This window comes from Syngnathoides biaculeatus, chromosome 6, assembly GCF_019802595.1.
Source record: "Syngnathoides biaculeatus isolate LvHL_M chromosome 6, ASM1980259v1, whole genome shotgun sequence".
Classification (NCBI taxonomy): domain Eukaryota; kingdom Metazoa; phylum Chordata; class Actinopteri; order Syngnathiformes; family Syngnathidae; genus Syngnathoides; species Syngnathoides biaculeatus.
In genome coordinates this window covers 29,987,596-30,014,079 of record NC_084645.1, presented here as the reverse complement: position 1 = coordinate 30,014,079, position 26,484 = coordinate 29,987,596, and the positions used below count along the sequence as shown (strand labels likewise).

The 26,484-nt window shown below is 41.8% G+C and overlaps 1 protein-coding gene across 1 annotated transcript in view; it reads right to left on the bottom strand.

The window, feature by feature from the left end:
• The window catches only part of hsd17b12a (hydroxysteroid (17-beta) dehydrogenase 12a), a 37,720-nt gene that overhangs the window by 1,577 nt on the left and 9,659 nt on the right, over positions 1–26,484 (bottom strand). Inside the window, exons 2-10 of the mRNA XM_061823143.1 lie at positions 12,239–12,285; positions 11,712–11,787; positions 9,161–9,268; positions 8,346–8,410; positions 8,228–8,272; positions 7,914–7,948; positions 6,774–6,855; positions 6,599–6,664; positions 4,061–4,210 (exon numbers count right to left, since the gene is read on the bottom strand). Of these exons, the coding sequence (XP_061679127.1) occupies positions 4,061–4,210; positions 6,599–6,664; positions 6,774–6,855; positions 7,914–7,948; positions 8,228–8,272; positions 8,346–8,410; positions 9,161–9,268; positions 11,712–11,787; positions 12,239–12,285 (674 nt within the window). The remainder of the gene's footprint in view (positions 1–4,060; positions 4,211–6,598; positions 6,665–6,773; positions 6,856–7,913; positions 7,949–8,227; positions 8,273–8,345; positions 8,411–9,160; positions 9,269–11,711; positions 11,788–12,238; positions 12,286–26,484) is intronic.

Genomic DNA, 26,484 nt, shown 5'->3' with positions numbered 1-26,484 from the left:
GCGGAGACTGACGAGCGAGCTCCGGCGGCGGGCCGCGAGTCGGGCTTCCAGGCGGCGGAGGCCGTTAGCCCCGGACGCCGAAGCTAGGCTAAAGGCCTCCGGTGCCTTTAACTGAAGGAAATGGAAATAAGTGGTTTTTCTCACCTACTAATCCAACTTTGTATGTATAATTATCTCCAAAGGCATAATGAGATTGATCTGATGACCCCCAGTGTATTTTTATGAAGGTGAGGGGATATGCTTCTACAGGAATGAAAAATGGTGTACCGATATCACAGAGCTCAGCACGCACACTGCAGCCCGGATTTCAAGGCGCTGTTTTGGAACTGTAAACCGTTGTACTCGCCGTGCGAGTTTGCATCTTTCATTCTCACCTGCGTCCGAACGCCGTACTGCTAATGCTTGCTGACGAAGGAAACAGATACTTTTTAAAATCGACGTCACGCTGACCATGTGTTTTTTGTTTACAACACCAGGTTGGACGGCAAGATCGTGCTACATATCATGGCTACGAAGCGATAAGTGTATACTGTAATGCTTTGGCTCCGGTTATCGTTTGCGCTTTTATTTTGAAAGTCCTTTGACAAACGAACACTGTAACTAGAGGCGATCGAGGCACTTGTGCAGGAGTGAGGAATATAGAAAGAAGTCACATGTGAAACACGAGAACAAGTATAGTCTCATTATTATTAGATTGAACTTTAGTACTTCTCGTACATAGCAAGTGTGGTATGATTGTGTCGACATCAGCGGGGCGCGACGAGACAGGACGATAAGGAAGTGAGCTTGAGAGGTTGGCGGGGGGAAAGCGAAAAAAATATCACCCACGTTAAAAAGTACAGTTGGACTCACGTCTACGTTATTCAGCAAAATCATAACATGGTGTCAGCGTGAAGGCCGTATAAGTACGGACTCATGGGGGGGGGGGAGACGAAGACTATGAATTGACCACGATAGAGGCATACGTTCAGTGTTCCAAGCCAGAGGATGGACTGGGACTCATCCAATTTACTAGATGCGTGGCGGAGATTCAAGCAACACGCCGAACTCATGTTCACGGGACCGCTTAAAAATAGAGCTGAAGAGGGAAAAGTGCAGTTCCTCCTGCTGCGGATCGGAGATAAAGGACCGGATGTCGCCAATACGTGGACACTGACAGGAGACGAAGATAAGTTGCTAAAAACTTATTACGAAACATTCTCTGATTACCTCACTCCGAAAGCAAACCCCATATTTGCAAGATTTAAGTTTCACGAGGCGCAAAATAACTGAGTCATTTGCGCACTTTGTGACAGAACTCAAGCTGTTGATTAAAGACGAGAACTACACAAAGAGCAATGAGATGGTCAGTGACCGCATACTTTTTGCTACCAACTCACCGAATGTGCTCAAAATGTTATTCACCCAGTGGCCGGAGCTCACGCTTGAAAAAAAAGCGATCGACGGAGCCCGCTCCCACCAGTTAGCAAAAGTGCAGCTAAAGACTATGGCTAGCGACACCCACGAGGTTCACGTTATCCACCGCAAACTCGGAAAGCAAAGTTTCACTGCGGGTGCTAGCAGACATATTGACAGCCCAAAGACCTCCGTAAAGATATGTAACAAGTGTGGGGGATACCACAGTAAATTAACTGAATGCCCGCTAAAGTTAAACAATGCCTGAAGTTTCAGACTCCTTTTTCCGTCCGTTCTTACAACCATAAGGCACACAATGAAATACTGTGATGAAAAGGCCGTAAGCAAGCCAATATTCATAAAAATATAGCTTCAATATAGTTTAAAAAACACGAGTTGTATTGTAGTATTGCTGTCCAGTAGGAGTCGTAAACAAGTCACGTGACTCATGACATCCTGTGAAACTTATCTATTGAGCGTCAGGGGGGACACCCAGGTTTCCCCCTTCATTATTCTTGGGGGTTTAACAAAGCTTAAGTCAACCAGAAACTCCCTAAATACAAGCAGCACATCGACTGTTCCACCAGGGAAAATAACATTTAAACCAGTGCTATGCGCCGCAAAATAACGCACACCTCGTGCCGATCCAGGCTTGTCCGACCACTGCTTGAATTTACTATAATTTCCGGCCTAGAAGCCGCGACTCCCCCCACCACACTTTCAACCCTGAGGTTTATGTGGCTAATTTGTCCATTTTTTCTAACGGCCACAAGGGGGCACTCGAGCGGAAAAGGTAAGAGTGAGACCGGAATATATGTGCCAAGGAAGTTTTTTTTATCCGGCCATGTTAGTGCTGCACTAGCGTTAGCACTGTGCTAGTGTGTCGCTGCTGTGTTACCGGCATGTCTCAGTGATTTGTACTGGTAAATTTTTTTTACCCGGCCCTGTCAGCGCCACAATAGCGTTAGCGCCACGCTAGCTTTAAACTCTTTTTACAGTCTTTCTTTGTAAATATCTCGTGTTTCAATGTGGGTTTCAATGTGGGCACTTGCGCCTTTTACACAGCTGTGGCGTGTGTATGTACCAAACGGTATTTCCTTTACAACTGTACTGGGTGAGGCTTCAAACCAGGTGCGCTCTGTAGGCCAGGAATTACAGTACTTAATACCAACATACAGGCAATAACAAAAATGTGCGAAGCCTACGGTGAAAAAAGTGAAAATAATTAAAAAACAATTTTAAAACTGAACCAACAAAGCAAAAATAGAACTTCAAAGCTGTTTTGACCGTGCAGACTTGAGCACGTTTGAAAATTCAGCTGACAGCCTCAATGAACACACGTGACCTCCTATAATCGGTTTCTGTGAGGAGGTGTGTGTACCGACAAAGTCGTTTCGCACACACAACAACAACATTGGCTAACTCGAGCAACTTCACCAGGCCAGAGGTCGCATATCCTAGTGGGAATGCTGCACAATCCCACTAGAAACCAGCTGACTAAAGAAATTAACACTGCAAATGGAGATTAGGCAGTAAAGTAAGGAAAACAGGCTACTGTGAACTACTAAATCAGTCTTGGTTGCATTACAATTGCTAATCCCCATCTTTTACTGCAGATTTGAAAAGGAAACTTTTCACACCCATGTGACTCCTTCGTGGACCATCAGGATCTGAGATGCATTATCACACAAAAGAAAGAGCAAAACTGCTGAAAAGATGATCGCTACCCCCTACCCACATTCGAAGACTTGTCCTGCCAGAACTGACCCAAGCGCATGCAAAAATCCTCTTGGACCATCCACATCCTGGTCAGCTTTCCGGCTCCGTCCCCTCTGATAGGAAACCGAACAACAAACTAACAGAAGCGGACATTCCAACAGCTTCTTCCCTCTTGTCATTAACTTCTTAAACCGTTAACTTACAATCTCATTGCAACATGCTGCCAATTTTGTCGTCACGTCTGGTAGTCCAATGGAACGTTCCGACCTGTCAATCACTCGTTCAACACTAGCGAATTAGATAGCTGCATTGCCTTAACCCCTGGATTGACGCGACCCTGCCGTCATGTTGTCCCACAAGCAATACTGGTTGTCAGTAGCGCGCGCTTGGAAAAGTTAATGTTGCGAAGAAAATGGTCCTCAGATGCGCAATTCTGATGAAAGATATCCTTATCAGTATTTGCTGTCGTAGTCTGGCCACGCTGCACTATTTGCATCTTTTGTTGACCAACACTGGCCACTCATTTTCCCCGATTAAACATTTCAAACTGCTCTAAATCACCAACTGACGAGTACATTTCAGATGTACTACTACCCTTCCAGCGAGGAATAAAAAAAAATAAATGAATAAATCGGACGGCCACACTTACCAGTGCACTTTGGGCCATTTACAGAACGAGACAAGCAACCAAACACGCAAATACAAAATGAAAACAGTCGCAATGAACATGCAGCAGTTCACTTGGTGGCGAAAGGCCAATCGGATGGGTAGTCAGTCTTGGAAAACAGATTTGATATACAGCGTAATCCTAATGCGCATCAGTTACAGGCCGATTTCCTCTATTCATGGCCCACACATCCCCGTACTGAATTACAAGCTTGGTCACGGAAGCAATTCAACTCGCAAGTCAACGTAGCAGGCCATTTGCATTGCGAGAGCGTCTCACCATGACGGCGTGGGGGAAGTAGCCGTTGGTCTGACTCTGGAGGCCCACCGTGTTGAGCTCGGCGGCCACGTAGCGCTCGGGCGTGGGCTTGTCCAGGGTGGGCTTCCTGATGCGGGTCATCTTGGTGGCCACGAAGAAGGGCAGCACGCTCTGCGTTGGGGGGGGGGGGGGGGGAACACATGCGGGAAGTCAGCGTAGCAATCATACAGCTCAAGATTTAACAGTTTTGTGTCGGCTGCATTCCACTCAAAATTGTGAGACAAGGGACCCTTTAAAAGGTGGAAATTTTTCCAAGGTTCCCCTCACAATCACAGTTAATTAAAAATGACTGCCACTTCACCCATAAATGCCAAAATATCATGATTACAATAAATTCATGTTTGCTTGTTTTTTTTTATAAAAAACAAAACATTGTCACGTTATGACAAACGAGAAAAAAACGTGTCAGCATGAAAAGTTGGAATCTTACGAGAATAAAGTCATTTTTACAAAGCTTATATAATCTAAGTTTATTGAGAGAAGTTGTTGTTGTTTTCCTTTCGGCTTGTCCCTTTCGGGGTCGCCACAGCGTATCATCTCAGATGAACGCATATATATGTTTGGCACAATTTTTACGCCGGATGCCCTTCCTGACGCAACCCTTCTCGGGAAGTGGAGGCCCCAGTGGGATACGAAGTAATTTTATAATTTTTGTTAAAGCCTCCACTTCAAAATCCATTTTGTTAAAACCACGAGGCAAAAACTGCTGTTCAGATGTGAACACCAGTTTTGTCAATGAACAGCAGGTGTCACAAGCGGGACTAGAGATTAGTCATTTTCCGAGGTGCTTATGCTCACAAGGGTGACGCGAGTGCCAAATGTGCACATGGAAAGTCCGACCAGGACATTCCTTGATGCCAACAGAGCAGAAGGAAACCGCAAAATGACCCAAGTTCGACTGATAAAGACGTAACTGGCTCGTTTTCCGTTCTAACCATCTTTGCCCATTTTTTTTTTTTTTTTATTTCATTCTGTCAGCTCTGAGGTATTTTATTTCACATCAATGCATTATGTATATTTTGTTTTCTTTAAGTTTTACTTCTTTGTATTGCCGATCTTATCTTGTTGCATTTATTTTATTTTAACTACACTTTACAACCAGCTTTAGTCATTTCTTAATTGTACTGTTTTATTTTAAAAGCATTTTATTACCTTTTTTTATTTCACCACATTTTATTCTACCATATCTACTTTATTTTATTACATTTTCAATCCCCAACGGTTTCATTTGAATGTATTTCACCATTTGACTTATTTTCCTTCGACAACTTTGTTTTACTTCTAATTTAATTGACAATTTTACTTTACTTTATAGTATTCTACCACCTTTGTTTTCTCATACATTGGTACCTCTACTCACGAAGGTCTCTTGTAACGAAACATTCAGGTTACGAAACGCCTCCTCGGAAAAATATTGTCTCGAGTTATGAAGGAAAACTCAAGAAATTAAAGGAAAAAAAATAGGCACTGGAATCGCAGCCCCGCAAATTCCACCGAATGTAAACCTCTATTTTGGTTTGAAAGTGGTGCGATACAGCTGCTCTCCCATTGGCTATCACCATAGCATCTTCCTGGCATCCCATTGGCTAGGAGGGACGTCAATCTTTATCCATGAAGCTTTTTGTTTCCCTTGAACACTCGAGCATCACCGAATTACACGTTAGCGCACATTGGTAAAGTACATTTTGTGGTTTTTGGAAGTTTATTCATCTTTCCGGTCACTGTGATTTGACGGTCATGTACGCGCCATCGTACTCGCAAATCTGCACAGTCGAGCATGAAAAATGACGCGCGTAAAATTTGTTACGAGTAGAAATACATAGATATTGAAAGACGTTGCTTATATTGTGTAGTCTTGACCAATGTTCCCTCTAAGATACGCCACTGCGCCCACTCAGCATACATGAAAACCGAGCCAACGCACTGAACCCCAGCCTGACATCTTTTTTGTTGTTCTTTTTAAACACCGACTCACACGGCAGCTGCTGCTCAGCCTACTTCTACTTCCTAGTTTACCTGACACAGCTCCCCCTCCGCTCTTAAAGGGGTACACTCATAATTGCAAACAGAACACACACCCATAACTTATATCTGCAGGCATGACTGACCACACCCGTACATTTTTCCAAATGTGAGTGATCGTCTTTCTTCACCATGCGCACCGAGAAACTTTAGTGGAATTAGTGTGCGTGCGTACGTTTTGGCCAAAGGTAAATTAATATAATTTTCATTATTCTTTACGTGATGTACTTTGAATGCTTATTTTTGACGTGGGGGGGCTGGAACGGATTAAGCTATTTACATGTAAAAAGTGCTTCTACTTATGAAAAATTCCCGCTACGAAACGACTTCCAGAATTAATTAATTATGTAAGTAGAGGTACCAATGTATTTCATTGCCTCACATTGTTAAATTTAGCAGTCGCCATGTGGAAAATTTGCCATTCTGCCGTACGTACTGCGCAATACATAACGGTTGCGAGGGAGGAAGCAGGCTCACCTGGATGACGATGCCCTGACGCCTGTACTCCTCCTGAAGGCCACGGGAGAAAAAATCCACAAAGGCCTGGTGTAGGTGGGGAGGGGGGACAAGGGGATGAAAATAAAGATTTGGTTGGGAAATAAATAGCAATCATTTCAGCTTTGCGCAAACAGCGTAAGGATGACTCGCAAACCTTTGTGGCAGAGTAGATGGTGAGCAGAGGGACAGGGTACATGCCGCTGGCCGAGGAGATGTTGAGGATGACGCCTTTGGATCTGAAACAACAACAACAACAAGGTTTAACAAACACAGCAAAACAAACCAAAACGACACTTCGTTTGCGCAAGTGGCAGCGTCTGCCCTGACTGCAATGAGGCAAGAGAAGACAATAAATTTCAAATTTTAATACGTCATTATGGCGGGACTGAGCTTGTGTTCATGATGCTTCATTTAAAAAAAAATAAAAATAATTTATATATATATATATATATATATATATATATATATATATATAAATTCAAATAACTTAAAATACATAAATTACAAGGCAAAAGAGAAATTTAAGGATATTTCTTGGAAAGAAAAAGATTAAAATTGAAAAGAAACATCCAATTAAATACTAAATTAATTCAAACCAAATCATTTAAAAAAATTGTATAAACAAATGAAAAATTGGACAAAATATATACAACTAGATTACAATTTAGAGCAAAAAATTAATGAATGCATTTATTCAAAGAAAAATTCATTTAATCAATATAAAAAAAATACTTTAAAAATACAATAAAAAGGACTCCAAACCCTGCTCAGTATAAACATGGTTATTTAAAGTTATTAATAAATAAAGTTACATTGGGGGATTTTTTGTTTATTTACTGAAACACACATTATAAAAAAAAATGTAGAAAAAGTGTTCACAGGAAGCGGTTTTAAATTTTAAAAACTAAATATCTATTTTGGGACCTAGATTGCATCGAGAATTTCCCAGGGAACCTTGCGTCTGCCCTCTCAAATGCGCGCACAGAGTGGCAGTGTGCGTTGCCATGGCAACCTGTTGCTGCAGCAATGTCAGAGCGAGAGAGACGCCGGGGTCTCATAATGCTCCAAAATGTGCCCGCGTCGCGATTGGCCGCCGCCGGTCACGTGGCGGCGCGCCGAGCCAATCGGGCGGGGGAGGCCGCTTTGTGTGAATTGAACGCTTGTCAACGTTTGTGAACAAAAGGAAGCCATGGCGGGGAAAGACTCCCTCATACTTCATAGCTAAAAGCTGACTGACAACAATCATCTGACATTCAGGTTCATGACAAAATAAAATAAGAAAGAAACAACTCACCTTTCAGCCATTCTGGGCAGAACAAGGCGGGTCATCTGGTGGGCGAGAGACAAATTACTAAGTAAAAACCTTGTCTGACCTTGTCTGAGTCTGATAAAGTGTCAAAGGATTAGAAAAAAAAAAAGATGAGGTAGAGAGTGTTGGAAAGGAGGGAGAGGTGCGTGGGCGGGTGGTGGGCGCAGACGGTGTAGTCCACCGTTGCTTTGGGAACGAGCGAGACACTGCAGGTACCACCAAAGAAGAAGCAGCGGCAGCGGCATACATGAAGAAGCAAGACTGGCATTTGCTGTATGCTCGAAGTGGGGGGGGCTCACCTGGCACACCGAAGTCATGTTGACGTTGATCATGTTGGTGATAAACTGAAACACACATTGTACCGTTAAAAATGAGCTTTACCCCTGGAAGAAAAAAAAGGGTGCGGGGAATACTCACATTGTCTAAATCGGGAATATGGAGGTAGTACTCCGGGTATGGATAGGACACGCCAACATTATTGACTGTTAAACAAAAATAGAACGTTACAATCTGTGGAGGGGAAAAAAAAAAAAAAAAAAAGAGCTACAAGTGGATGTCGTGCTCAAAGTGTCCACAAGGGGGCAGCATAAGCAAATGAGAGAAACTATTCAGTCAGCCACACCTTACAAGCAGGACAGCAACTGGATTCAAAACCAGGACAAAGAGTTCTTTAAATGTTCTTTTCACACGAAATACTTGTGAAACTGACACTCCCACATTTTCAAAACAGAGTTTGTACACGGTGACGCAATACACACAAGTATGCGCTCACTGTATTGCTCAATGACTATCTGTACACTTGCATCCATGTTCTACATGTAATATATTTTGTAATAATGTATTTGTGCCATTGTACTAGTGACTCCAACCACCAGTTTTAACTAAAAAAAAAAAAAACGATTTGAATGATCTTCACCATTATATATTCCATTACAAGGTGCTTTTATTGTCAATTCTTCAATAACCATAACACAGGATTGATCGTAATCCTCTTGTTACACAATCAAAATTGTTAAAGATGCACCAGTTTTATTGGTAGGACTTTCAAATAGCCTCTTTTTTATGGTTAAGTGGCACCGATTTGTGGGCATTTTGCCTGGTAGCAAAGAAAAAAAGTACCATAAGGGTAAAGTACTTTTATTTATTTTTTTTTAAAAAAAAAAGAGGAAAGAAATGTCAGCAGTCTAAAATTAAAACACACACAAACTCAAGTAAATATGCAAGTTGTTTACCGAGCACGCCGATCTCCAGGCCCGAAAGTCCTGCTTCGATGGAGGGGTAGATGTTCGTCTTGCCGAAGTCCACCGCAATGGTCTTTGTTTCCACTCCAAACTGGTCTTCTACAACACAAAAACAGGGCTACATGCGAGTGTTTTTTTTTTTTTTTTTTTAACTGCATTCATAAAAAGGAGCATTATGTTTGACTGGAATTACTTAGTAGCCGTACGTCATGGCAAAAATACAATTAGGATGTTATTGCAGTGTCAGAATTAAACTGCAGAGGGCGCTGCAGACAAAGCAAAAAGAGGACTGCAGATATTGTCCAATACACTTTTAAAAAGCAATTGTACAAGGGCCAAATAATTACTAAAGAAACTTTGAGGGACTGACATAGCCAACAAAGAGAACAACATTGAACATTTTGCTTTTCTTCCCCACTTACGCCAAAAAGAAGATGGCCTCACATACACAGAGGTAGGAGACCACTGCCTCGTTATTAAAGATCTGCGCTACAGTTTCATTGTTTTTTTTTTTTTATTATTATTCAAGGTGTTAAAAAGTGGAAAAATATGCACGATCCACTTTTGCAGTGTTTTGTTTTGTCTATTAATATAAACGTGAGAACCCGCGCTTCTCTTGTGTCTAACAGGTGAAGCGTGTTGTGTGGAAGGGAACTTGCATACAACAATAATACCTCATCTATGGTGAGCTATTACACCGTCGTGCATGAGAGCAAAACACGGAAAACCACAGATCCACATTTATATAAACTGGCAGTGGCATTTCTCTCCACCCCGGCGTCAAGGAATAGTTTCTTAAGCTGGTGAAATACTTTCCAAAAAAGAAACCCTTTCAACCCAGTCGATATGGGAAAGCCATTACTTGTCAATAAAAATGAATAAATTATCCTTATTGGAAAGTTAATATCGTCACACAAGCATATTTTCTTGGACAAATAACCATAGAATTCTCATAAAGATTCTTTTGGCAGCCATTGCAAATACAGTCATACCTCGACTTATGGAAGTCTCTTGTAACGAAAAATTTAGGTTATGAAAGGAAAAAAAATGGTGCTGGATTCCACATAGTGTAAACATCCTGTACTGTATCTTTGTTTGAAAGTGGCGTGATAGAGCTGCTCTCCCATTATCACCATAGAATCTTCCTAGCATCACATCTGCTAGGAGGGACGTCAATCTTTAGCTATGTTGCACGTCCTGTATCATGGTTTGTGTGGCGCGATAGAGCTGCTCTCCCATTGGCTATCGCCATAGTATCTTCCTTGCAACACATCCCTCCATTGGCTAGGAAGCATGTCAGTCTTTACCCATGATGAGCTTCTTGTACCTTCGTCACCGAATCCATCGTCACACACTAGTGCGCACTGATAAACGACTAAGTGCAACTTCATAAGATCACAGTTCAAAGCATGTGCCGTAATTTCAAGCCACGACTTTTTTCCACACGCTTTCAACCCTGCAGTTTACGCGGTGATGTGGCTAATTTGTGCATTTTTTCCTAACGGCTGCAAGGGGGCACTCGAGCGGAAAAGGTCAGCATGAGACCGGTGGAATATATGCGCCGAGGAAGTGACTTTTACTGGCCCTGTTAGCACTGCGCTAGCGTCTCTTTTACTAGCGTGTCTATCTGATATTTACCAGCAAGTTTTATTTTAACCGGTCCTGTTAGAGTTAGCGCCGTGCTAGCGTTGGCACTAGCATTAGCATCGCGTTAAACTCTCTGTGTACAGTCTGTCTTTATCTGTATTTCTCGTGTTTCAATGTGGGCACTTACGGCTTATGCATGTACCGAATGGCATTTCCTTTACATATGTACACTGAGTTTTGTAACCAGGTGCGCTCTGTAGGCTGGAATTATGGTAGTCATAATGGGCCGCAGACGCTCGAACCAGTCACTCCATCGTGTCGAAATGTAGTAAAATGTAAATAAATTAACAGCTTTAATCAACCCTAATGATTAGTAATATTTGCGCTTTGGAAGTGTGCATTTAAAGGGCGTGTCATATTGAATGCCATTTGCAGTCCTTTTATTCGGCTGAAAGCGAATCGGTGATTGTGCTTCTCCTTGCCCACATGCGAGGGCATTCCAAAACCTTAGTTAATTGAAATCGGCCCACCTAAAAATCATGGTGCCATTGCAACTACAGTTGATTTACACCACATGGCACAAAAAAAAAAAAAAAAAAAAAAAAAAAAAAAAAAAGGGTTTTATGTGGTGAAAATAGTCAAACTTTACATAGTAATCCCTTGTGGACCACACAAAGTCTCACATTCACACGGACGCACACAAGGCAGTGCCAGCCTCACTGGAAGCAAATTAGAGTGCCTTGCCCAAGGACACTTCAACATGCAGACAGTCGTAGCCAGGATTAGAGTCACTGGACGACCTGCTCTACCTATTGAGTTACAGTCGCCCACAGTAATAAGGAATGAATACAATAATACAAAAAGTACTGTAACCTCACTATATATATTTTATTCTTTCGTATGAGTTTTAATATTAAAATATAAGAAATGGTGTTGGATAAACTCGGACACTTACCAAGTGACCGGGCGACGTCATCCAGCTTGTGTTGGGACCGGCTGATCAACACCATGGCAAACCCTCGACGAGCAAGCTGGAAGAAAAACATGTCAGGTTATGTTTCACAAATAATACAAAAAAGTGTTTCAACTCAACGATTTTGAGTTTAAAAAAAAGGAAAAAACAAAATTTTAAGTTGCGATTTATGGTAAAATATGAGATAAATTGATAATTATCTTTAAGAACCATGTGTTTCACATTGCACGAGCAGTGGCCAACAGCAGCAAATGTGCACACTTATTTTATTTTAACAAAGAGTAGCAGGTAAATATGCACAAGCATTAAACTCACAAAATATCAGTTTCAAAGTCATAATACGTATGTTTTTCCACAATACGTGTACTGCGTGAGTGTGTGTGTGTAGAGGAGCAGTGGCCTCCGAGTGAACCCGGTGTTGCATGCATGAGTCACAGCCTCTCTTGTCAAGGATATCAAAATATATTTTGAAAAAAAGAAAAAGAAGAAAAGGTTTTCAGGAGACTCACCTCCTCCGCATAGGATTTCCCAATTCCATCAGTGGCGCCTGTGACAACTAAACAGAAGAAAAAGACGGGCTAAAGTCAGTCAAGGCTTTTTTCCACAAATGTGTTCTCATTGACTGATAGACGTTAAGAACAACTGCCAGAACTTGTGAGGGAATTTAAAAAAAAAAAAAAAGTTCAAGGCAGGTTTCATCCATTCCATTTACCAAACCAAAAGACTTCTTTGCAGTTTAAAAAAAATAATTTCATTTTGTTTGATTTTCAGTTTTATTTTTAGGGTGAAACAGAGTACACATTGTGGATTGATTTTTAATTGCATATTTGATTTAGAATTTTATTAATTCTTAAATGTTTTTTATCTTAGTCCTTTTACATGAATTTTTTCTAGCGGTTTGACTGCATATAAATTTGAAATGATTTGCTCTCATTACTTTTGTGTACTCCAAATAATTTTATCGTAAATTCTACCATTTTACTCTTCTTGTGTGTGTGTGTATATATATATATATATATATATATATATATATATATATATATATATATATATTTTTTTTTTTTTTAATTTATTTATTTTTTTTTTTTTTTTTTTTTAAATAGATATACAGTGGAAGTCATGAGTCCTGTGGTCTTATGAAACTGTTACAACATTTCACCTGGAGGAAAAAAGGGGAAGCTTGCACACCTGAGAACACCACCCCAACTGTGAAGCATGGAGGTGTCTGCATCATGTTCTGGGGATGATTGCTGCAGCAGGAATGGGAGCGCTTCGTAAAATAGACGACGTCACGAAGAAAGAACATTACATGGAAGCTAAAACCTGGGCGCAAGTGAGTCTTCCAAATGGACAATGACCCTAAGCATACAGCTAAAATGCTAAAAGTGGCTTGAGGATAAAGTCAATGTCTTGGAGCGGCCATCACAAAGCCCTGATCTGAATCCCATCAAAAATTTCTGGGCAGATCTGGAAAAGGAGCCTGCTAGTATAGAGGACGCGCACCTGCGTCATAACAAAAATCACATGACATCGCCATATTGCCGGCCAAATAAAGCATTGTTGCAATTTAATTCCGTTGAGGCGAAACAAAAATACGTCTTATAGCACGCCCAGAGTTTTGTTCCATAATGTTAAACATTTACTGTAGAAGGTGATAACAAAAAGGTACATGGAAAAATGAGAGACACTCGACAAAGAACCCACATTTAATGCCGAAGTCGATGTTTTCACTGATAAGATGGATCTGCACATGTATCTGGTGAGTAAGTAGTCGAGATTTACAACGGAATTGTTTTAAAGCGTAGAAAATTCTGGATGCATACAAATACTTTGTTGCTGGATCTGTTCTCAATCAAGAATAAATCCCACATAGTGATGGAGCCACTCAGATTTTTTCAATACAAATACCAATATTTAAATAAATGACCCCTGGTTTTACACAAACTCACATTCATTAACTGTGATTGGGGGAGAGAGAAAAAAAAAAAAAAAAAAAAAAAGGACTGGGAATCAGCTCCTCTGTATACAGAAGCATATTCCAGCCACACATTAACCTTCGTAAACCATCTCTGACAGTTTATCCTTTTTTTTTTTTCTTAAATACACATTGTTTTCAAATGAGTCAACTTGGCACGAAGAAGAATAATTCCTACCTGAAATTAAATGATCGGGCGTGTGTGTATTTTGGTTGGCTACCATCCATCATGTTTAATTGCCACAATCCATCAATTTTTTTCTCGTCTTTTCATCTGGTATTCCATAGAATGATCTATTTGAAGAACTGCGTCGTCTATTGTGACAACCAACAGCACAACAGGTCTCGGGCATTGAGAAAAATGTGGTCCGGTTCAAGCGACTCCTGAGCAGCTTTGTTTATCGGCAACCCATCAATCTTTTCTGGTCTTTTCAACTGGTATTCTATCAAATGATATCGATGAAGAACTGTGTCATCTATTGTGGCAACCAAGAGCACAACAGGTCTCGGGCAATTTTAAAAATCTGCTCCGGTTCAACGACTCCCGCACTGCAGAGCAGCTGGGTTTGACCTGCAATATGGCGCCATGCAAACTGTGTCGTCATGTGCACGAGCTCTATAGGAAGACAACCGACAAAGCTAACTCAGTTCCAGCCGTTCTGTCAGGAGGAATGGGCCAGGACTCCAGCAGAGTAATGTTAGAAGCTTCTGGAAGGTTACCCAAAACGTTTGACCTAAGTCATGCACTTCAAAAGGAAATGCTACTTAATACAAAGGAAATTTAAACTTTGAAGAAAATACTATAAAATTATTTGAGAAATTGTCTCTTTCATTATTGTGGCATTTAACAGAATGAAATTATTTAGGTGATCCTGACTGATGTGAAACAGGAGAGGTTTAGTCTCATTCGGAACAAAAAATGAAGTGTTTTTGCACAGTGTATGTAAACTTCTGGCTTCAACTGCATATATTTTTTGCATAAATGACCTGAACTCTGCCAAAGACATTGTTGTGACATCATCAACGTAGCAGGACGCTATTTGACTGCAACTCACATAGTAGACAAAAACGTGAACGTCATTCAGCGCCACACCCAGATTTCAGGTCGAACCGCTTGTCACGGCGAGCGAACGCTGGCTAAGCCCCAACGTGACGGAGATTCCCTGTGACACAATGGCGACGCTTGCGGATAACATGCACGTTGTCATCGCAGGTGGACGGATGGGAGGAGCCTTTCGAAGCGCGGAGGGATTATTGCGAACAATACAAGCGCCATCAAGACAAAGGAGGAGGGTTAAGTCAACGAAACCACCAGAACAGTTTCTGTCAGTACCAAACATACATAGAGGTTCAATCACACAAATTATTACACACACACACACACAAAATGGCTTCATGAGTCTCACCCTTCAGACGTTTGCTTTGAGAAATAGTATTTTCCATATCCTGTATACGTAGAACATTATCCAGTATAGAAAAATGACATTTTTTTTAAATGTACAATTTACACTATGCGTTTTAAGAGTATTTCCATTTTTAAGATATTTATATCACTGTACACTGTTTTAATTGTAATTTTTTTGGTCTTTCAAATGTTTTATTTCTTTGTTTTTGGATGTTTTTAACCATTTAAAGCACTACTACCACTTTTTTTTTTATTATTATTTTTGAGCTGTTAATATCCCCTAAAGTTTTAGAAAACTTTCAGAATAGGAAAGGACCACCTAACGGTTAAATTTGCAGACCACCTCCAGTCCAACAAGAGTAGCACTACCACTTCAGCAGCATACAGCTGAACCCTTGGGACAGACTATGATGGTGCAACCCACTGGGAGACTCAGAGTGCTAAAGTAGCCTGTCGAAGCCAACAGAAAGAACTTGACCACGTAGTAAATTTCAAACCACTGATACGGCATTCATCAAACAGCTCGGCTTGGGTCAAGGTCATTAGTGCCCCACAACATGAAAGTGTATAGGAAGAGTCAAACAAAACCACATTTAAATATTGCAGTACAATAATTATTTGATTTTGCAGCAGGATCCCAGCATGGAATTGGTATGGAATTCACATTAGTCCAAAAACACAATTTTTTTTTTTATTTTTAAAAGTACCGTAATTTCCAGCATACAACCCGCAACTATTTTCCCCCCCACACGCATTCAACCCTGCGATTTATACGGTGATGCGGCTAATATGTGCATTCTTTCTAACGGCCGCAAGGGGGCACTCGGGCGGGAAAGGTAAGAACGAGACCGGTGGAATGTATGTGGCAAGGAAGTGACCTTTACCTGTGTGTTGCTGCCGTGTCTCAGTGATTTTTACCGGTATGTTTTATTTATTTATTTTAAACCAGCCCTGTTAGCGCTAGCGTTACTGTTAGCACAGCGGTGCTAGCATTAAACTCTGTGTACGGTCTTTGTAAATATCTCGTTTTAATGTGGGTTTCAATGTGGGCACTTGCGGGTTTTACACAGCTGTGGCGTATGTATGCATGTACCAAATGGTATTTTCTTAACAAATGTAGTGGGTGAGGCTTATAAGCAGGTGCACTCAGTTTATACTGGTATTTTAGAAAAACAAGTAAGTCCTTCAGAAAACCAAGCAAGACTTTGAAAAAGAACAACCTGCCTCATGACTAAAAAGGAACAAAAACTGTGTATGTAGGACCTGTACTTCTCCAGTTTTTCCAGAAAATACCTCACCAAACCAATAAATGGGGTCTACTTTCTAACACCAGCAGTTTAACAGTTTTGCTTCCCCAAAACTGAACCGCAGAGCTTCAGAAGCTCAACAGCTCAGGCCACCTGGAAACGGAGCTAAAATTCCAAGGACTATGCAAGAGCAGAATCGTACTTTTAGACATAAACCCGTGAATTATATTTTCCATCTAAGAAAGTCAGATACAGTCAGGAAGATTTGTTTTCTTTTGAGCAAATACAGATTGTTTTACGTGCTCTGATATGGATCACTTGAAAATAAACCTAACTAGCCCGTGATCTGTACTAAATCGGACGACTTGGCGTTCTCTTGGGGGCCACCAGTGGTCCTGGTGCCACAGTTTTGACAAACACCACTTCAGATAAAAACATCAGCGGACGCACAGGGCTACTAAAAATAGCCTCCACGGGTGTCTGTCAAGCATAAAAATTCATCAATTTGACGATGATCACGTGAAAGAAATGCTGAAAAAGGAAGATGATGGCCACAATCGTGTGTACAACGCATCGATCAGTTAAAAGAAAGATTAATGGAGGCATAGAGGACATTTCTCTGGCGATGAGCGAAAGCCGAGGAGACGAGGGAGGGAGTGATGACAAACGGAGGAGGAGGAGGGGCGGGATGTGAAGGGATCCTGGGGGCGTCTAAAAATAGAAGTGGAGCGAAGCAGGAGAAGGAGCGTGTGAAGGAGAAACTGAACGGAGTGATGGGGGGACAGTGGGAGGTAAGGAAGGAGAGGAAGGCGAGCAAGAGTAGCACAAAGTCAAAAAGTGAAAAAGAGAAGCAAAATTTATTTTTAAATGTGACTCTTTCTTCGTCGACACCCCCTCCCCTCTCCATGTTGAGAATGAAACAGTCCAACGCGAAAAAGCCTCAATGGGAGCGGATCACACAAATCCACGACACATAAAATGGCCGAAGAGGATAAGCCAACAAAGCATCTCCATCTGAAAGTATTGAACGCAAACCCCGGACACTGTTCTTTGCATCCAGTAAAAAAAAAAAATTCGATGCTGATGTTCACATTTGGCATCCATGTCTCAATGTCGCTGATGTGGGGTAAGATCCTTGCGTCTTTAAAACATTTACTTACTGTAAACCAAAAATAAATAAAAAAAAATAATAATAATAAATCAGTTGAGCCATTAACAAGATTGCATCAGCAAAGACCGAGAGGCATTTTCAACATTTTAGAGTGGTCAATAATTCTTAACAGACCCATGCATGTTGAGACAGACCAACAGTATTGATTTGTGAAATTGGCCAAATTTGGACATGAGAGTTCCCATAAGAGTTGATTAAAAATAATTACAGTTTTGATAGCATGGTGTACAGTCACGTATTATGTATAGCTACAGATTTCAACGCATATAGCCACAATCAATGCCTCACTAAGGAAAGCCACTGAGATGAAATCAAATAAAATGTACAATTGCATATAATGGCATTATAAATCGTGATCTAAAAGTGAAAACTTTTTTTTTTTTTTAACTTGTAATATACTAATTTCATGAGGTTAAATTTTTGAAACTGATGTCACCTTTGGCAGGTTTCAAGTTGATAGGAGTGGGATGCGAGTCTTTGAGGCAAAGGTGATGCAAACATTTGGCTGAGAACCCTGAAATAGTAAGAGAGACCTTAAAATGGGCCAAAAATGTTTCCATTGATGGGAACAAGGACAATTTTCATAACCCTACATTCAAAAATGTCGTGCGCTGTGCTCTGACCTGGCTGCTCAGTAACAGAGTTCCCATCCACATATGTGAGGTCATGAAAGGGCGAGGAGTAAAACATTTTGATTGAGAAATTACCACACGGTGAGACTTTCACTCAGGGAGCACCACAGACCAGGAACTACCGTAATTCCCGACCTACAGAGCCTCACCCAGTACATTTGTAAAGGAAATACCTTTTGGTACATACATACATGTAATAGCCGCAAGTCCCCACATTGAAACCCGAGATATTTACAAAGAATGACATGCTCGGAGTAACGCTAACAGTCATGCAAGCGCCACGCGTTCACTAACGCTAACATTCACGCTACCCCCGCGCTAATGCTGACGCTCACGTTAGCGCCGCGCTAATGCTGATGCTTACACTACGTAAAAGAAAAACAAAAATCACTGAGACACGGCAGTAACACGCTAGCACAGTGCTAACAGGGCTGGACCATTAAATGTCACTTCCTCTGCACATATATTCCACCGGTCTCACTCTTACCTTTTCCGCTCGAATTCCCTCATAGTGGCCGTTAGAAAATAATAGCACAAATAAGCCGCATCACCGCATAAACCACAGGGTTGAAAGTGTGTGAAAAATGTTTAAACTTATACACCACAAATTACGGTATATACCAAGTTACCACAAGATAAAAATGCCACACACGGCAGTATATACATCTGAGTCCAATAGCTTAATTTCGATTTTGAGATTGTAATGACCACACAAACTGAATGAGGCTGAATTACACAAGCAGCGTTTTTGGCAACACCGGGGCCTCAGCCGCTGAAGCTTAACAAGCTGAACCCAGGTAAGGTCAACCTCTGGGTAGGCAGCACTCTCGCAATATCCAGGGCCTCCTGCCTGGAGTTTGACATTCTTGCCCAAGGAAGTCGAACCTTGGCTGGCCAACATTGGGTGTCGCTGTACACGATGCCAGACGCTGGCTCATTCTGTATACACACAACCAAACATGTACAAAATACACCATGTAAATATGCAAAACTAGTGAAAGGGAGTTGTTCTCTAAAGTTACTGTAATAAAACTGCGGCAAACAACATGTACGCCACCCCCCCCCCCACAGGATCACGTCATCTCCCTGGTTCCACCCACTGAGCGCGAGCGCTTTCATTGACTCCAGTTTTAACATTTTACTCTGAAATATATTTGCACCATTCACAATTAATTTTTCTATGAATCATAACGTTTCTTGGAGGGTGCTTTGCTATTCCGAGGGGCACTAAAGCAGCCCTTAACAAAAAGCACCCCTCCCGCCGCAGAGCCGACGTCGCCCCCCCCCCCTCCTCTTTCACGCACATCTCCATATCCTCGTGCTTTACTTATGAATGACAACACTCCTCCCACCCATTATATAATAGCACCACTCTCTCAATAACCGTTGCATGTGTACGTGCGCGTGTATTGCCCGCAGTGTCTGTGTCTGTGTGTGTGTGTGTGTGTGTGTGTGTGTGGGGAAGTGGACTCTGGTAAAGTTGGACAAGGAGGACAGAGAGTTCTGAATTTAGCATGGATACATTTTTTTGCAATTTGCATTCAAAATCTCAATCCTAATATTAGGCACGACAGCCACTTAACTTCACGAAACAACAGACGAGTGTTCCTAACATTTTACAGTCGACCTTTTGGCGCAACGACACACAGTAGCCAAAAGATTAGCAACGGCTGTCAGCGTATTGCAGTGCATCGTCGAGGGCTGTTACAAGAGATGATTCCATATATTGATCGAAATTAAAAATGACTTTGCGTTAAAGTTTATCATAAAATCTTTACCGTAATTTCCGCCCGACAAGCCGCGACTCTCCCCCCCCCCCCCCCATGCTTTCAACCCTGCAGTTTATGCAGTTAATTTGTGCGTCACTTCCTAAAGCCTGCAAGGGGGCCACTCAAGCGGAAACAGCAAGAATGAGACCGGTGGAATATATGTGCCGAGGAAGTGACTTTTTACTGGCCCTGTTAGCGCTGCCCTCGCGCCGTTTCTCAGTGATATTTACCGGTAGGTTTTATTTTAACCAGCCCTGTCAGCGCTAGTGTTAGCACACGCGTTAGCACCACGCTAGCGTTAAACACCGTGTACAGTTGTCCTTTGTAAATATCTCCAGTTTCAATGTGGGTTTCAATCTCGGCACTTGCAGCTTTTACACAACTGCGGCGCATGTATGTACCAAATGTTATTTCCTTTACAAATGTACTCTGTGAGGCTTGTAACCAAGTGCTCTGCAGGCCGCAAATTACAGTAATTTTTATGGGAATGTTGTTGCATTCCACAAACTTTTTTTTTTAATCACGAACAGTTATTACTAGTTGGATAAACATTTCTGAGGCGCTTCAGAATGAAGTGACGGTTATTTACATCACAGCTGCAAATAAGGATTATTTTCGAAATGGATTAAAATGACTTCTGATGTCACTCATGTTCACACCCAAGACCAGGCAGGTGCACAAATACTTTTGACAATGTACTGCATATTTACAAGCATGTTTAATTGGATGAAGTATTTTCATAAACACAAGGTGAAGTGGGATGCCCTCGGAGGAAGACGTTTACACACTCCTGTGCTAAGATTCGTTTTGAATACTGCACAGAACCAAGAACTCAATCATTTACTGAAAACTCACCTAATCGCCATTTTCGTCCTCAGGCTAAAGCAATACAACATTATTATGACAATGTCGGTGTTGTTACGGTTAATGAATTGTCTTCACTATTTTGCCAGCACCTATAGGTAATGACAAACCCTTCTAGTGGGCTCAATTACTTGGATTTTTACTATTCATAGTAAGATTAAGCCCCTATCCCCTGCGAATAGCGGGTGTTCAAATGTATTTCGTGATATTGCTTCGCAAGGTGAGCAAATGATTAGAAACGGCTCCTCCCCAGATACAAAGCAGTTCTACAGCAACACGGTATACGTCGCAAATTAACATCTCTCAGCGGATCTCATTAGATTTTAGTGTGCTAATCAAATGAAAAGTTCTCACATTCACACACCGAGAGGAGATGTGCACTGCTCCCGAGCATCGAGAGCGGCCTGACGGGGGCGCTTTTGCACCACGAACTCCGCCTTAGCGCTGCACGTCACGTCCAGAGGTATTGACATCCCCCAGCCTTTTGTCCCCCCCCCCCCCCCCCCCCCCCGCCTCCCATCCCTCCTTCCTCCCCAGGCTGAGGAGCGGCCGTTGCCTGCTCACTACGGTGCGGCTCTAAAAAAAGCAGCAGGAGGAGTAAAAATAGCAGCGACTGCCTCGTCTGGGAGCTAAACCCCTGCCCGCGCTCCCCTTCAGCCCCCCCAACAACCCCTCCACCCATCCATCCATCGCCTCCCGTCTTGCATGCTTGCCTGCCGCATGCACCTGAATACCAAACAAGATTACCAACGTCACCGCCGGCACCATCACCACGACAACTGGAGCTGCAGCATCCACGCTGCATGCTGGGAAACACCACAGACACATACTTAGAAAAATGATGAAAAATGCGAGAAATTAAACTACATACACCTTGTGAATGTCCATTACGAACATGTATGGATACGACTGCATCAAATATTGATAGTGGCGCTGTCCGATGAGGTTTTCTCTCACCTACACGGCGACATATCGCAGATCCTGTTTTTTTTTTTTGGGAGGGGGTAATGCAGTGAGAAATCTGTGATAGACTACATGGAGGATTAGGGGGGGGGGGTCGCCCATGCCTTAAACATATTACATTACATGAAATACGTGAGCTACTTGCATGTCCCTTTCCAAGGCAGCACCTGGTAGGATGATGTGAGTGTCTGGATGTGAGCTGTGGCCGACATCAGCTCTTGCGCAAATATGCTCATCGTTTGTTGCTTCCATTTTTACTCAAACGACTGAAAAGTTAAATCTGTGACTGCCGTTCTCTTCCCATGGCAATACAGTCAGTACATACAGTATGAAAATTCAAAAAAATTAACATGTAAACATCCATTTATGTAGATCGGGGCGATGCACATTTTACAAACTGAGGGATGCTAATTATTGTGAAGGGCAACAAGTTTGATACTTGTATAAAGACAAAATTGATCTAATTATTTGGGTGTAAATTATCCATCCATCCATTTTCTTAGCCACTTATCCTCACGAGGGTTGCGGGGAGTGCTGGAGCGTAACCCAGCTGTCATCAGGCAGGAGGCGGGGTAGACCCTGAACTAGTTGCCAGCCAATCGCAGGGTACAGAGACAAACAGCCACACTCGCATCCATCCATTTTCTTTGCCGCTTATCCTCATGAGGGTTGCAGGGAGTCCCGGAGCCTATCGCGGCTGTCAACGGGGAGGAGGCGGGGTAATCCCTGAACTGGTTGCCAGTCAATTGCAGGGCACTTCGAGACAAACAGCCGCACTCACAATCACACCTAGGGCCAATTTAGAGTGTCCAATTAATGTTGCATGTTTTTTGGGATGTGGGAGGAAACCAGAGTGCCCAGAGAAAACCCACGCAGGCACGAGGAAAACATGCAAACTCCACACAGGCGGGTGCGTGATTGAACCCGGGACCTCAGAACTGTGATGCCAACGCGTCACCAGCTGATCCACTGTGCTGCCGGTGGAAATTATCACCTGATAATTTCTCCACTCGCCATCTTATCTTCTCGTATGCCATCTTTTGGATCTTGGGCAACAATACTGACCAATGAAACATATTTATCATTTTAAACTTTACACCACTGCAAGTGTGATTTTAAAGAATAGCATTGATAGAATTGGTACATGGTGCCATTTTTTTTTCTACCAAAAAAAATTATAAATAAACATTTTTTTTTTAGAATATGGCCACAGGAGTCTCGTGAGGTCCTTGGGGGCGAACAATGGTAGTAACCTGGGGTGCAGATGACTTTCATCCAATGTATCATATCGTGGTATTGTTGGGGGGGCATTGCACCATAGGAGTTACACCATACAACTCTTAAAGGAAGAAAAAAAAAAAAAAAAAAAAAAACAATTCTATACCATCACTGTGTGACATGTTCATGAATGGCCAAAAAGCCGAAAGGTTTGACAAAAAGAAAAAAAAAAAAAAAGGAAAAAAAAAAGGAAAAAAAAAAGGAAAAAAAAAAGCCCTCACCGGCTTAAAGACAAAGTAGTAAAAATAAGCATCCAGCAAATCCTCAATTAAGATTCTCAGTGAGGAGAGACTGCGGTCCTCGTATGCCCCTCGTTTTATGTAATCTGTCGCACCCCAAACTCGCCTATCAACGAGCAGAGGCCTCCTACGTTACACGGAGGGAGGGAGGGAGGGAGAAATGGAGGGATGCAGCAGAGGATGGAGAGACACACAGACGTGTATATTTCTTTAAATAGCAAGGGAGAAAGTCACAAGGGTAATATAAAAGTCGACAAAAATAAACCTTGACAGGGAAGGGGTGAGGCTCGAGGATTTGTACTTCAGAGCCACCCAAGATAGGCCCAACAGCTATATTTGGATATGCAGCAAAAAAAAAAACAAAAAAAAACTGATGTGAAAAGAAAAAACAGACAGTATCCTTTAAAAAAAAAAAAAAAACTAAAATCTTTCAGCTCGTTCAGGTGATTCATAAGGAAACTTCAAACCTGGGAGGATTAAGGGGAGGAAATATTAGGGAAAAGCATACAAAAACTGGGCTTTTAAAGCCACAGGCATGTGAGACCATTTTTTTTTTTTTTTTCAAGAGCCACAAGTTCAGGAATATTGACTTTTTAAATTGCTTATTCATAAATAGGGGGGGGGTCTCTGGAGTCCCTACCCACCCATCAAACGTGAAATTACTGTATTTTCCACACTATAAGGCGCATCTAAGAGCCTTTAATTTTCTCAAAAGCTGACAGTGGGCCTTATAATCAGGTGCGCCTTATATATATGGATCAATATTGAGATTTTAGCGCAGCCCATCTAATGGATGCATAACGTAACCCCAGCCTCTACTGTAGCGTCTATTAATACTTATATATGAAAATAGGTCAGTCGTTGAAGGTGCGCCTTATAATGCAGTGCGCCTTATAGTGCGGAAAATATTGTAAGAATTAAGGATAACTTAGTCGCCACTGGAAGGTCTCTCTAAAAAAATCATGCAAAAAAAGGAAAAAAAAAAAAAATTTCAACCAGTGTGACAAGAGAACATTAAGTGCATTGTAAAAATCCCCCCGAAAACATAATTGGACCAGGGACTTGACTTAGCAACATTAGCATTAAGAGCTAAAAACAAAAAGGTCCCCCACCCCCGCCCCCTTTACTAAATCCCATGCACTTTTGTACGAAATCCTAATGACAACAAACGCGACATTAAAACGCTTCACAACCATCAGGACGAAGCTTCTCAATTAAAGCGCGAGAGAAATGTTGATTAGTGTGACCTGCACATCCCAAAAGGAGTACGAACATCAAATGTGAGATTATGTGCTCACGGAAGTCAACAAACCGTGATGACAAGATCTTCACTGACCGACTGAAGGTATTAACTGCCATGTCATGTCATTATCCAAGCCGCTTATCCTCACAAGGGTTGCGGGAAAGCTGGAGCCTATCCCAGCTAGGTTGGCGAAAGGTGGACTACACCCTGAACTGGTCGCCAGTCAGTCACAGAGCAGATAAACAATCACTGAGCGGGAATCGATCCCATGCTGCCCGCACCAAAGGCAAGCGTATGTACCACTACAAAATCAGTGACTCCCGAAGTTATTAAATACTTTCATTAATGAATATGAAAATTTCCATTGTTAGGTCAAGAAAGACCGATTCTTATAAATCCCCCATTGTTGTTTTACAAATGTGACACAATGTCAACTCTGAAACTAACAGACGATGAATTATTATGTATAAATAAATAATCTGTGCTGATCGATGCCAGTGACTGCGAAGGTGGAAGACAAACGCTCTCCCACCAGATGTAAAAAATTAATGGATATAAATAATCTACCTGTGCATCCAGCAGTTTCCTGTCATTATACAGGATAAATTGAAGGCATCAAGACAAATTTGAAGTAGGTTTGTGAGCAAAAAGTGCAAGTGTTTATACTGTATATTCTTTTTATGACATTCATTTGGCTAATGCAAATGATATAAAAGAAAACACTAGTGTAAATTCACAATTTAATCCATTTTCCCGGTGGTCCACCAATATTTTTTTCCCCCCTCCATTCCGATTTCCACCTTTCATCTTTTTTTTTTTTTTTTTTTTTTTCAACAGAATCAGCTCACACAAAATGTTTGTGTTCAATTTATGAGTGAAATATGTCCATCACGAAGCTAGCAACTCAGTTTCTCCGTAAAAATAGTTTTTTAAAAAAAAAGAAAGCATTTAACGAAAATTGCATGGCATTTTATAAAAACAAGTGAATGTACCACAATAAAGTCCTGTACATACACAATTTGTATGTTGCACATGTGCCTTTAAGGGCTGCTGCCAGGTAGATGATGTCAGGAGTTGGAGTCGGCGGGTGGCCAGTGAGTCTGCATGTGAGCAGTGGCCCACAGCAGCTCCTTGCAAGCGTTGTGTATTTGACCATTTTCCCTGTTCAATCAAAGACGGAAAGTGCATCAGCGACTGCCGATCTTCTTCTCCACAATTGTCTGAGCGCTCCTGATGCTCCAAAGTCTTTGTGAGTAATGCGCATGCGTGTATATTTTGTAAACATGCGGCCAGTCTGAAACATCCCCATCCATGCTTCAACATGTGACAGTCGACAACTCTTCGCGAGTGTTCACGTTCGCTATGGACGTCCCAGAAAGACAAACACAGCGATCGTACATATGTGTATATCTTTTTTTTTTTAAAAATCAACTTTTGTTTTAAGGTGAGGTTAGGGTTAGGTTATTACATATGTTAGCTCCCTCTATGTAGAAGAAGGGGAACTATGAGAACGGGAGATTTCCCAGTTCGCGTCTGCTATGTACCCAGAGTTCCCCTGTTAGTAACGCATGCACATTTGTCACAAGGAGACTTTTCACCACCGGGGTGTGCTCAGACCGTAGCACCCCCCTCCACACAATTTACTTGAGCAGCAGCACATCTGAAAATAAAAATCGACCAACTGGTAGCAAACGTGGAAAAACCTCATCAGTAGGGGGCACTAGCAGATATTAATGGCCACCTCAATCCATTTTACCGCAGTTCACTAATCTGTATATATAAATTTTTCTACATTTCCAGCATATGAGCCAAAATTTTCTTCAACTAAATCATAACAAAACAGACAATTGTTTTTGGCAATAAACAAAAGAGAATTGTTGTTATTAAACACCTGGACTCTCTGTTTAAAAACCAAAGACCAAGTCCGAAACCTTGGCGTTCTGATTGATTCCGACCTGACTTTCAACAA